The following is a 12,316-nucleotide window of genomic DNA, read 5'->3' as shown; positions in this document are numbered from 1 at the left end:
CATGATATCTTACTTTGACTTAAAATTTAATAACTCATAGGAGTCACTAAGATAGGGGCCAAAGGGTTCATAGCCTTTATAACCAAACAATTACTATTCAAGGTTTCTCAAGTATTCAAAGTTATAATACATTTGAATGTAAAATAACTATCCAAGTCAGTTGGGTGGCATTATAAATTTCCAGAAAGTATACCTGTAGCCAGGGGTGTTTGAGCACTCCTGTCTGAAAACTATAATACAGGTACTATTTAAGTTCATTAAAGTCAACATTCAGATTGAAGTCAGAGCATCATGACTCCAAATAATTCCCCCCAGAGTCATCATAGCTACTGGCCTGGAAAGTTATTACTAAAACATATTTTCAGGAATGTCAATGGTATATAAAGTTTGATTTTCACACAATACATATGCCTCTACCCCTGTCACCTGTTTTCATTGACAAACTTTTCTATTAAACAGGAAGACATTTGTGTGAGATCTTATAATTTCATTCATAAATGTCACTTTAAAGTTCATAGCTTACCTAATAATAAATTTACTATAAGGAAAGTATATGCTAACTTTGTATTGGGATTTTTTCTTTTTAATCTCAGTTGTAAAAATACAAATGTTTGAATAAAATTCATTGGAATATTTTTTTTAATGTACAATTCCCCCATCATATATTTATATCTGTTCAATGATCAGTTTTGATACTCTTTCACCAACAATATATGATTATTTTTACAAGAAGAAGAAAATAATGCCTGACCTTTAGATGACATTGCTGGGTGTCCCTTATCATTGGAATACTTCCAGATTACATATGGAACAAAAGCATACTGTCTGCCATTTAACAATTTTACAAGCTGACAAAATACCAACAACATTAAAAACATTGTACTTTGATATCAAATATCCAACACCATATAACTATATACTAATATCAAACTGCCTTATAAAAAGAAATACATGTCCTCAAATGGAAAACTTAATAAAAAGTATTGCTAACATAGCTATAAAAAAATATTGTTCCTGTGTGTGGTTTTAATTTACAAAGTTATAATTTAAAATGTAGCAATTAAATTCTATAGATGCAATTTATAAGAGAGTAATTTGACAAATTTCCTATTCATTATTAACCTTTTACAGGATGTATACACAATTTCATCTTATAACAAGTCTGAAAACTAACTGGAAACAATTCATTTTGTATGTTTAATGTCTTGTGGTAAATAGTTTGTGCATATTTAGATGATAAAAACAATACCATAATGAAACTGAAAATACTGTGAGCAAATTTAAAGATTTATATTCCATTGTCTAGTCAAGGAATGGGTAGTCATTCAATTCTTAAGTAGAGAATGACTTTCCTTCATGTAGACTTGCTACATGTCCCTTCCTAGTTTTCTTTTTTTTTTTTCAATTTTACCCCTTTAACAATTTTACTGCTATAACTAAGAGATTGCCATTATATTGACACCTGCTAAGGGCAATCAGTGCACTGGGGCATTCCGTAACATGGCAGCTTTCAGTAAACATATAAATTAGTAAAAAAGAATTAAATGAAAGGGAATTGTAGCAAGTCTATCCTTCATGTTAATCATCAATAATTATCTGTGTTAACTTTCACAGAGGTCTGATCATGATAAAGAATATATTTTTGACCTGTAGTTGCTAACCTTCTATGTCATTTGGTCTCAGTTGGAATGTTGTCTCATTGGCCATCATACCACATCTTCTTATTTTCAAATTTAAATTTATAAAGTTAAGTTCTCTGCTCATAAGTAAAAGAATAAAAAAAAAATCATAAGGATTTCGCGGAACCCAGTGTCTCGCCTACTTATGCTGTTAGTCCCAGGCTCAACAAAAATGGGGAAAAAATTATTAAAAATTTTCCTCTAGATACTATCTTTTGATTGTAAGAAGTTCTGTTCAAGTTTGGTAAAAATCCAAGGTTTATGAATCTAATAAATGTTTTAAAAACTTTAACTGCAGACTATAAGTAATGTTAACTGGAATAAAACTAAGTCCATTTATAAGTAATATACGGAACAACAGGAAATAAATTTTTACAAAATTTCCTTCTAGATGCTAGCTATTGATAATAAACAAGCTTTTGTCCAAATTTGGTACAAATCCAGGATAGTTTAAGAAAGTTATTAAAATTTTGAAAGCTTTAACCACAGAGTGAATGTAATGTTAACTGGCAGAAAAACTAAGTCCATTTATAAGTAAAATACGGATAAACAGGATTTTTTTTTTACAAAATTTTCTTCTGGATACTATCTTATGATCATAAACAAGCTTCTGTCCAAGTTTGGTACAAATCTAGGATAGTTTAAGAAAGTTATTAAAATTTGAAAAACTTTAACCACAGAGTGAATGTAATGTTAACTGGCAGAAAAACTAAGTCCATTTATGAGTAAAATACGGATAAACAGGATTTTTTTTTTTTTACAAAATTTCCTTCTGGATTCTATCTTATGATCATAAACAAGCTTCTGTCCAAGTTTGGTTGAAATGCAGGATAGTTTAAGAAAGTTATTAAAATTTGAAAAACTTTAACCACAGAGTGAATATTTGTGGATCTGGACACCGACAGAATGTAGGATCGCTATGTCTCGCTTTTGCGACAAAAGTCGCAGACTCGACAAAAAGTGCATCTAACTAATTTAAAACTATCGAAAAGATCTGATACATTCCTCAAACAAGATTCCAGGCAAGCGAAAAAAGAAAAGAAAATATGAAGGAGAAAGAAGACACTACATCTTGCCATCTAGTGAAAATTTTTACAGAAAAATAATCAATTTCCAAAGTCTTGAAAAATGGGAGAAAAATTTTCAAACAATTCCATTAAAGCAACATGCGTAACTTCAATATACATACAATCATTGATCACCTGGTGGTGGTGGTGGGTGGTTTGAAAAAAAAATTCACACAAGAATATAGCTACCAATTTCAATTACTTATTTCTTTGTCTGATGTTGACTCAATCTCAGTGGTATGTGGTCTCTTCAAAATGCATGTGCACAACATGAAATTGCTGTATGTCAACTAGTTTCTTAGACCTAGATACAGGGATACATCAAATGAACTAAGCATTCTTTCCTGAAAATGTGGCTAAAAACTTAACGAAGAAATCAAATGAGTAAAACTTTGTGGAATTTCCTCCTTATAGAAGGAGCACACCTGCATATAATCTTTTAATTACTTCTTCTCATGTTCTTAGGTAGTTTTGCTTTTCCATTATATCATATAAATTTGCTGACTTTTCTCTTTTATCAAGATACCTTGAAATAATTTCAACATTCCTTACAAATTTTTCAATGCCAATAGAACACCTACTTCTTTGACATCCTCTATAACTATAACCTGTAGAGGAAGTATACCCATCAGGACAATAGAACACCTACCTCTTCGACATCCTCTATATCTATAACCTGTAGCGGAAGTATACCCATCAGGACAATAGAACACCTACCTCTTCGACATCCTCTATATCTATAACCTGTAGCGGAAGTATACCCATCAGGACAATAGAACACCTACCTCTTCGACATCCTCTATAACTATAACCTGTAGCGGAAGTATACCCATCAGGACAACAACCATACAAACTATTTCTACACCTAGGCTGTCCACGCTAAAATAAAAACTTATCATTTACTCCACATTCAGAAATAAATGCAATGTTTTTTTCTTAAAAAATAAGTGACTGGATGTATATTACAACTTTTCATTTTTTTAGTTGGTAATATTGGATAGCAACAAGCAATGGAACTGAACTAAATAAGCTTACATTATTTGTCAACTGTCACAGAATTACATTCATAAATATACACATTAAAGTCTGAATTTACATGTATGTCACTGTATTATAAAAAAAACTTAAAACATTTTTCAACTTAAAACTTAGTAAAATTGATATTTTCATTATTAAAATGTTTCTATAAAGGTTTTTTCTGTTATCGTAGGGGAGATAACTTACACATTTTCAAACCCTCTTATTTTAAGATATAATAGAAAGAAATTTATCTAAGATGATAAGAAAAGAAATGAAATTATAATAATAGAAATATAGATTCCTACACTGCAACAAATGTATTACTATATTTCTCCACTCGAGACAGTTAAATTTTATCATTTAAAGCGCGAGGCTCGCCGAGCTTTTTAAATAATTTAAATTTAACTGTCGAGAGTAGAGAAATATTGTAATACACGAGTTATGGTGTCGGAATCTGTTTCTCTGATGATTTTATCCTTCGATTTTGAAAGATTTTCAGAAACTTGTGTTCTTTATATGCGACGTCATCAGGCATGGTCGCCTTTTTTCATGACGTCACAATAGGAAAATTCAGAAGAAAACAAAACATTTTGACGTCATAATCAAATTTCGACTAATTATTTGGGGAGAACAGATATTTCACTAGTGAGGAGAAATGTGAAAATAGCACAAAAATTAGAGAAAGAAATTTATCTAAGATGATAAGAAAAGAAATGATTTTGTACAGTCTATTTGTTCTTGTAATATATAGAAAATAACTATGGTTATCTTATTACTTAATAACAACTGAGTACTTCAAATGACAAAAAACTATACATTTTTTTTAAGCAGTTGCTGAACCATGAAAATGACATATGAAAGAGGAAAAATTCGTAACATAAGGCATATGCATGCAAGGTTTGAAGCATCCAGGTCTTTTACCTTCTGAAATATAAAGTTTACACAAATAGTTTACGAAGTCACTGCAGCTGGATGGTAATCCCTATGGCTCACATTCTATACTTTCATCACAAGTGTTACAAAAACTGAAGGGAATTTTTTTATTATACATACATATACAATCTCTGCTGAAATATGCACAAAATATTTGTAAATTTCCCTTAATGTATCCAAAATGTGTAATGTTAAATCTTATCAGTTATGCAAACATACTAAAAGATTTGAAAAAATCTTAGTTGAAATGTACCATCTACCAAAAGTCAGTATAACAAATATACACATTTGCCCTACACTCAATAGAAATACATGTATTTGAAAAGCTACCTAATACTTGCACACATAAAATGAAAGTAATGACAACACAAATAAACAAGAGTGCACACGCTGAAATGTCTCGCCTGCTTTACTGACCATTGATAATATGCTGATAGTCCTAAATATAAAGTTTTATAACAAGTATCACATAAACTTAACATGAACAAAGAGGTCAAGGTCAGATAAACCTAGCCAGAAATACATGTTCACATTAAAATCATTCCATACACCAAATATAGTTAACCTATTGCTTATAGTATACAAGAAACAGACCAAACCATGAAAACTTTATGTTGACTAATGAACCATGAAAATGAGGTCAAGGTCAGATGAACCCTGCCAGACAGACATGTACACCTTACAATCATTCCATGTTTAAATATAGTTGACCTATTGCATATAGTATCTAAGAAACAAACTTAACCAGGGACCGTAAACATTGATCAATGAACCATGAAAATGAGGTCACGGTCAGATAAACCCTGCCAGACAGAAATGTACACCTTACAATTGTTACATGCTTTAAATATAGTTGACCTATTGCATAAATTATCTAAGAAACAATATCAACCACGATAACGTAACACTGACCAATTAACCATGAAAATGAGGTCAAGGTCAGATGATAACTGACAGACAGACATATACAGCTTACAATCATTCCATACACCAAATATAGCTGACCTATTGCTTATAGTTTGAGAAAGTTTGAAGAACAGACCAAAACACAAAAACTTAACATTGACCAATGAACCGTAAAATTGAGGTCAAGGTCAAATAAAACTTGCCAGAATGACATGCACATATATATTTTCATACACCAAATATAGTTGACCTATTGCATACAGTATTATTAAAAACAGACCAAAACACAAAAACTTAACTTTAACCACTGAACCATGAAAATGAGGTCAAGGTCAGATGACACCTGCCAGTTGGACATGTACACCTTACAATCATTCCATACACCAAATATAGTAGACCTATTGCTTATAGTATCTGAGATATGGACTTGACCACGGAAACTTAGCCTTGTTCACTGATCCATGAAATAAGGTCAAGGTCAAGTGAAAACTGTCTGACAGGCATTAGAACCTTGAAAGGTATGCACATACCAAATATAGTTATCCTATTACTCATAATAAGAGAGAAATAAAGAATACTAAAAATCTTAACCTTTTTTTCAAGTAGTCATTGAACCATGAAAATGAGGTCAAGGACAATGGACATATGACAGACGGAAACTTCATAACATAAGGCATCTATATACAAAGTATGAAGCATCCAGGCCTTCTACCTTCTAAAAAATTAAGCTGGCAGCACCGCCCCTAATTCACTATCCCTATGTCTCGCTTTCTGCAAAAGAAGTCGAAGGCTCGGCAAAAATTGCTAGGATTTTAGCATTGATTTATCATGAATATTTTATAATAGGAATCAACTTATAACACAACACTAAACTAAAGCATAAGAAGGCAGGACAGAGTTTCAAATGTACCAATAGAAGAGGGTTGATTAATATTTCCCATTCCTGATTGGATGAAAATAATACTTTCAATGACTATCCATCATAAATCAGTGACTAATTTCCCCATATAAAACCTGCCTCCCATTCACAATATTAACCCTCTTGCTGCTGCCAGTTTAATGTGGTTAAATCTTGTTTGCCATGAACTTCAGCAGCTGGACATCTGTGACATAATGTGATGTAGGATACAACACTACGTGATGTATTTCACCCTATGATGATGTTATACTGGTGACCCATTGAAGAAAAAGATATTGTTGTACAATCTTTGGGTTGTTTTTTTTTTTTAAAGATACAGTAATGAACAGGTATTTGCATAAATCAAAAATATGGAAATATGTTTACTACGGCACAAGTCATTTCCCCTGATTTGAAATGAATACGGTCTGAACTTAAATGGAACTTAACAGAGATGAAGGAACACAATAACTGCTATATTCCTCCCCCTAACCTTGTTTTGGAGTTTTGGAGAGGACAATTAACAAGTTTATGAATCAACTAAAAAACATTGAAATGAGCAGACTGATTTTGTAGCAGTATATGAAGAGTAGCATTATAGATGTTCAAGGGTTCAACATTTTTTCATCTTGTTTAAAAGCCAAGGAATTTTATTTTCTCATGTCGTCCATCTTTTAAAGTTAAAATATTGCTAGGCTATATAAAACAAAGATTGTTCATTTATCACTTCTAGCATTATAGCAAGCTTCCAATTCTGTAATATCAATTAGACTTTTAAGGTAAAGTTAAAAAAAGGTCCTAAAGATTACCAAGAGGTAAACCCTTGAACTTGAATGCATTTAATCCTCTTCATATGTAACAAATGAAACCTAATTTTGTATAACAATAAAGCTGTGCATCTTATTTTGCAAGGGTTTTAAGATATCAGTCTTTTTAAAAAGCTGTATATTTAAAGCAATGAATAGGTCAATATACATATACAATATGCCAAGATTTTTTGTGAATTAATACCTATCATATATATATATGTAAAATAGTGATTGACATCTAGGTGAAAGTTACCTTTATTTCAATTCTAGCTATCTACAATTTCATCAATTAAACAATTTGTTGGTGGCCATGATTTTAAAAAAACAATTTAAATTAAAATATGTTGATGATATCTTAAGTTTGGTAAAGTGTTTAAATGGAAGATTACTGTGCATGTACATTTCCATTAAGTTGGAATTCTACTGACAGTCTACTCAAAATAACATCAAAATCATTTAATGTCAGAAACATTATCTTACCTCCTATACATTTATAGGAATATCATTGGTTAAAAGCAACCCCGTTGAGGCCCTATATATTAATATGGGGTTAGTAGGCGTGGTTTAATTTAATACACAGTTATTGGTGGTCTTACGTCTCTTTATAAAAAAAACATGGTGTTGAGAAAAAATGTATCACTTGGACAACAGATGAAGATATTGATGATGAATGATAAAGGAAATGCAGAAAACACATTAAAAGCTAACAAGTTGTTATTGTTGGCATTTGTTTTTGTTTAGACCAATGGAATTAGGTTCTTTATATTGAAGATTTGATCACTTTGATAGGCCACTAGTCTAAATGCCATAAGTTAAGATAGTCAGGAAGATAAATTCTTTACACAGTGTGCTGGTGACCTAATACAATATATATGGGGTCAGAAGGGGGGGGGGGGGGATTCTTTACTTATAAAGATATTTTTCGCTCGGATTTACTGTAATATATTATTGATTATGTCAAAGTCACATGATTCGCTATGGTGGAGTTGACCAGTACGTCAAAAAAAACGTCACACAGTCATTTTGAAATTCAAATTACAGTAACACATTGCTTAGGCTGAGGATGACAAGCATGACGCCTTCAAAGCTACAAAGTATCGAGCAAGAACGTATTGACTTCTATTTCACAATTCCACCCAACAGGAAGTAATATTCTATAAAAAAAAAGTTCCACAGCAATATTATTTACCTACGAAAACATGTAAAACCCCACACGCTCCAGCCCATTAACAACATTGCTGAATAGTGATCCCCAGTCAGTAAGCTCTAGATATAGATTTAAAGTCTAAGGTACGGACCATTTGATTTGAGGGGGCAGTCTGAGATATTTTAGAGAAAAAATTCTGACCCTGATTTATGCCTTAAACAAAAATTCTGGCCGTATCTGGATTGAAAACAATAATCTTGTCCACTTTTTTTCTATTAGAAAAAAATATTTTCACAAAATTATTTAGCATTAAATGAACATGATGAATAAAAAAGGACGTAATTTTTTTTTGGGGGGGGTTGCATGTGAATCCCATATCTGACCGGAATGTCTGTTGCCGAACTGATATACCGAATACTTTTTTCAAGGCCCGACTGCAACCTGCCTGCTAGGTGTGGCCTATATGTCTCCATGTGTCGACCGTCATTCACAACTTCATTGTCATTTACGACTCATTCATAGCCTTTGGTTGATTTGGAACCCCTCACTTCCCTTGTTGGTTGAAACATTTCAACCAAACATTTGGATAAAAATTGCTTGTTAGTCTTTCTTCGTGTCGGTCATATATGAAATTTCATTGAATAGCCATATATCATGTTTACAACAAGAAATCTGTGAGGTTATGCTAACTAACCATACAACAAACGAGAATTTTCCATGTCCATTTTTTACTGACAAATCCCACATCAAATATATTAATTAGTACATAGCTTTGGATCCATCTAATCATTTTATAATAGACAATTAAGGGAGAGAATATGGCACCAAAAATGTCCAACCCTACAATTTAACTATAAAATGCATTTTCCACTTATTTTATGTATTTTAGCCAAAAAAGGTCCAAAAATTTTTTTTTGCCTCACTATGCTCGCCAAACTTTAATACTACGCCCCCCTTTTCCAAAATCCTGGATCCGCCCCTGATATATATGGGGTCAGTAAAATCCATATGGTATACGATATATATGGGGTCACTATAACACTGTGTTACTTATATTATTCAATGTTGAGATATATATTGATCTGTACAAGGATTTTATATGAGACATTCTCTTATGGTTGTGGCCTGTTATCTATTTCTTGCACTGCACAAAGAGATATTTCTCGTATCACACTGCACTTAGTACACTTTTCACCTGAAAATCTTCTATTTGTCAAAATTTATCATATTATGAAGCATTCAAAAAGTTTTAACATGTCTGATGTTATAGTTTGAACCAGGACATATGACATCATACTGGTATGTGCAAAAGACTAGATCAATAATTACTTGATTTTATATTTTTACAGAAAAAGAATGGTTAAGAATTAAATAACTGGAGTGGATATAAAGCAATATCTAATTCTCAGGAAGTATCAGTTAGACACTAATACTAGCCCACTTAAGCCCTGATTCTATAGGATTTATTAAGGGGTAAGTGCAGAACAATAATTTAAATGCGATGTAATGTGAGCTTTTGCTTACTAATGATACTCCTGCTATAAGTATTCAGTTAACAGGAAGTTGATGATCGATTGATGTGAAAACACATCACACAGTATAGCATGCTCACATGAAGCTTGATACAAAATTTTAGGAAACTCTGATGTGTAGTTCCTGAATAAAATGTGATGAAATTTTTATACCTGGCCAAAATGTGTATGAATATTCAGGTATTCAGTAAACAGGAAGCTAATGCAGGAGGGAAGAGAAAACGCATCAGATGATATAGCATGTCACATGAAGCTTACTAATAAACCATGGTATGTAGTTCCTTCCATAAAGGTGACGAAAATTTCATACAATGGATCAAGGAAGGTAAACAAATATATCCCAGTCCATTGGGGCCAGGCTAGATATACTTTATTGGTATAAATAACTCACTCTGGAAACCTAATTGGCTTATCCATGGCCTGAGATTCAGATACATAACTGGATGTTTTGTCAAAAAACCCCATGTCTAATGATTCAAACCCTGTATATGGTGATATGGGATGTGGAATTCAAATAAAAGGAGCAAATAGGATTTTCAGTTTTGAGGGTACTTGATTTGTGATGCTATTTTCATACTTGATTAAGTGTATATTGTGTTCATATTCTTTTTTTTTACCACAGACATGCTTTAATTTCTAATCTCATAACTCTGTAGAAAGATCAATATTTGCACAAATAATAAATACCTCTAATTCACCAATTGGGCCTTCTTGACATCTAATACTGTCAAAGCAACTTTTTCTTTCCAGCGGTCTGTCTAACGGGGAACATGCTGATGATGGCAATATGTTTCTATCACCAGATGGATCTGGACCTCTACAGTACACTCTTCTCGTCTGTTCTCCAATTCCACATTTTTTACTACACTGGGTGAAAACAAAATAATTCAGTGTTTATTTGTTGATTGTTTGATGGCTGTTTAATATCCAGCGACAAATATTACAAGCATATTAAGTACTATAACATTATACTGTGATGATGATACCCTGCTTTGTACTAAACTCACATGGCTCGTCTGCAGGAATGCCCTTCACTGACACATTATTCTAACTGTAAGCTGACCACTCTTTGCACTTACTCTGAAATGCTGCACCCGTAGTGGAAAGGCAGCAAATACCAATTATCTATAGTGTGTGAATAGGACAATGATCTCCTAGGTTTGCAAGCTTGCTTGCACAAAGACTACACCAAGCAAGTTTCAAAATTGATTAAATGAATAAGTAAAATAAACAATATAACTCTAGTCTTCAATTTCAATTTCACTGGAAAATGTGTCCAAGGGACATATAATATTATAAAGGTACATAACTCAAGAACAGTAAAAGTGACGCTACCCAAATTTGTACTTGATCTGAGTTTTGTGGTAATAAGCATTGTGTATAAGTTTCATAAAATTTGGTTGAGGCAAACTTAAGTTAGAGAACGGAAACGAAAAATTCAGCAATTTTTCCATTTGTTATGGGCATAACTCTAGAATGGTAAAAGTGACGCCACCAAAAATCAAACTTGATCTGTGTTTTGATGTAATAAGCATTGTGCATAAGTTTCATAACATTTGGATCAGGCAAACTAAAGTTAGAGAACGAAAACCAATTTTGGGATGTAAGGACGTACGAACCGACGTACAGTTGGACAAGGGTAAAATTTAGTGCACCATTTGCTACGGAAGGGGCATAAAAATATTAAAATATGCACCAAGTGAAAAAATTATCTCAATTTCACTCAATATTATAATTTTTTTTATTTTTGGCTCTAACACTTTGAAAATTAATGGTTTTTTATTCAAATTAACAAAGATTTTTTCTATTAAAACATTAATTCTTAACATATCACATATATTATGACAGTCCCATCATGGAATGGTATTATAATAAAGAAGTTGCTCACCTGCAATTCATTTCCCAACATTCATAGAAAGAATGGCAATACTTGTGGCAATATTTAGCCATCAACTAAATTTTTGAAGACAAACACTTTCTATATAGCACTACATGAAGAAGTAGAGGCCTATAGGAAGTTGTATCACTATGGCTTCTACATATTTGAAAATAATTTAATAATGATATATTGAAAAAGGAACCAACAAAGAAATTATTCCCTAACATTTGACCCCAATATGCTCTGCCATTGCAAAGAAAATTATTGAAAATGGTGTTTAACATCCACTGATCTAAATATAGTACCAGTGGTGGTTGTATCAATAAATAGCATCCTAAGAAATAACCTACTATACCATCATACATACTTAAACAGCAAGAAGAGTCATTCCTGTTTCCCTTTTACATCTTCTTTTGACTAATGTACATATGATTGCAAAATTAAAT

The 12,316-nt window shown here is 32.2% G+C and overlaps 1 protein-coding gene across 8 annotated transcripts in view; it reads right to left on the bottom strand.

Moving 5' to 3' along the window:
• LOC127698324 (papilin-like) overlaps positions 1 to 12,316 on the bottom strand; it is a 196,182-nt gene that overhangs the window by 110,893 nt on the left and 72,973 nt on the right. For 6 of the 8 annotated variants that reach the window (XM_052201709.1, XM_052201714.1, XM_052201715.1 and 3 more), the window contains exons 13-15: positions 10,679 to 10,858; positions 7,566 to 7,586; positions 3,532 to 3,625 (exon numbers count right to left, since the gene is read on the bottom strand). In XM_052201709.1, coding sequence (XP_052057669.1) covers positions 3,532 to 3,625; positions 7,566 to 7,586; positions 10,679 to 10,858 — 295 coding nt within the window. Of the gene's footprint in view, positions 1 to 751; positions 894 to 3,531; positions 3,626 to 7,565; positions 7,587 to 10,678; positions 10,859 to 12,316 lie in introns of those variants that run through there. The other 2 variants (XM_052201713.1, XM_052201718.1) reach the window with 2 other exon arrangements.

Source organism: Mytilus californianus, unplaced genomic scaffold, assembly GCF_021869535.1.
Source record: "Mytilus californianus isolate M0D057914Y unplaced genomic scaffold, xbMytCali1.0.p SCAF_4, whole genome shotgun sequence".
Classification (NCBI taxonomy): Eukaryota; Metazoa; Mollusca; class Bivalvia; order Mytilida; family Mytilidae; genus Mytilus; species Mytilus californianus.
The sequence above is the reverse complement of the archived record's forward strand: the minus strand, read 5'-3'. Positions and strand labels throughout refer to the sequence as shown.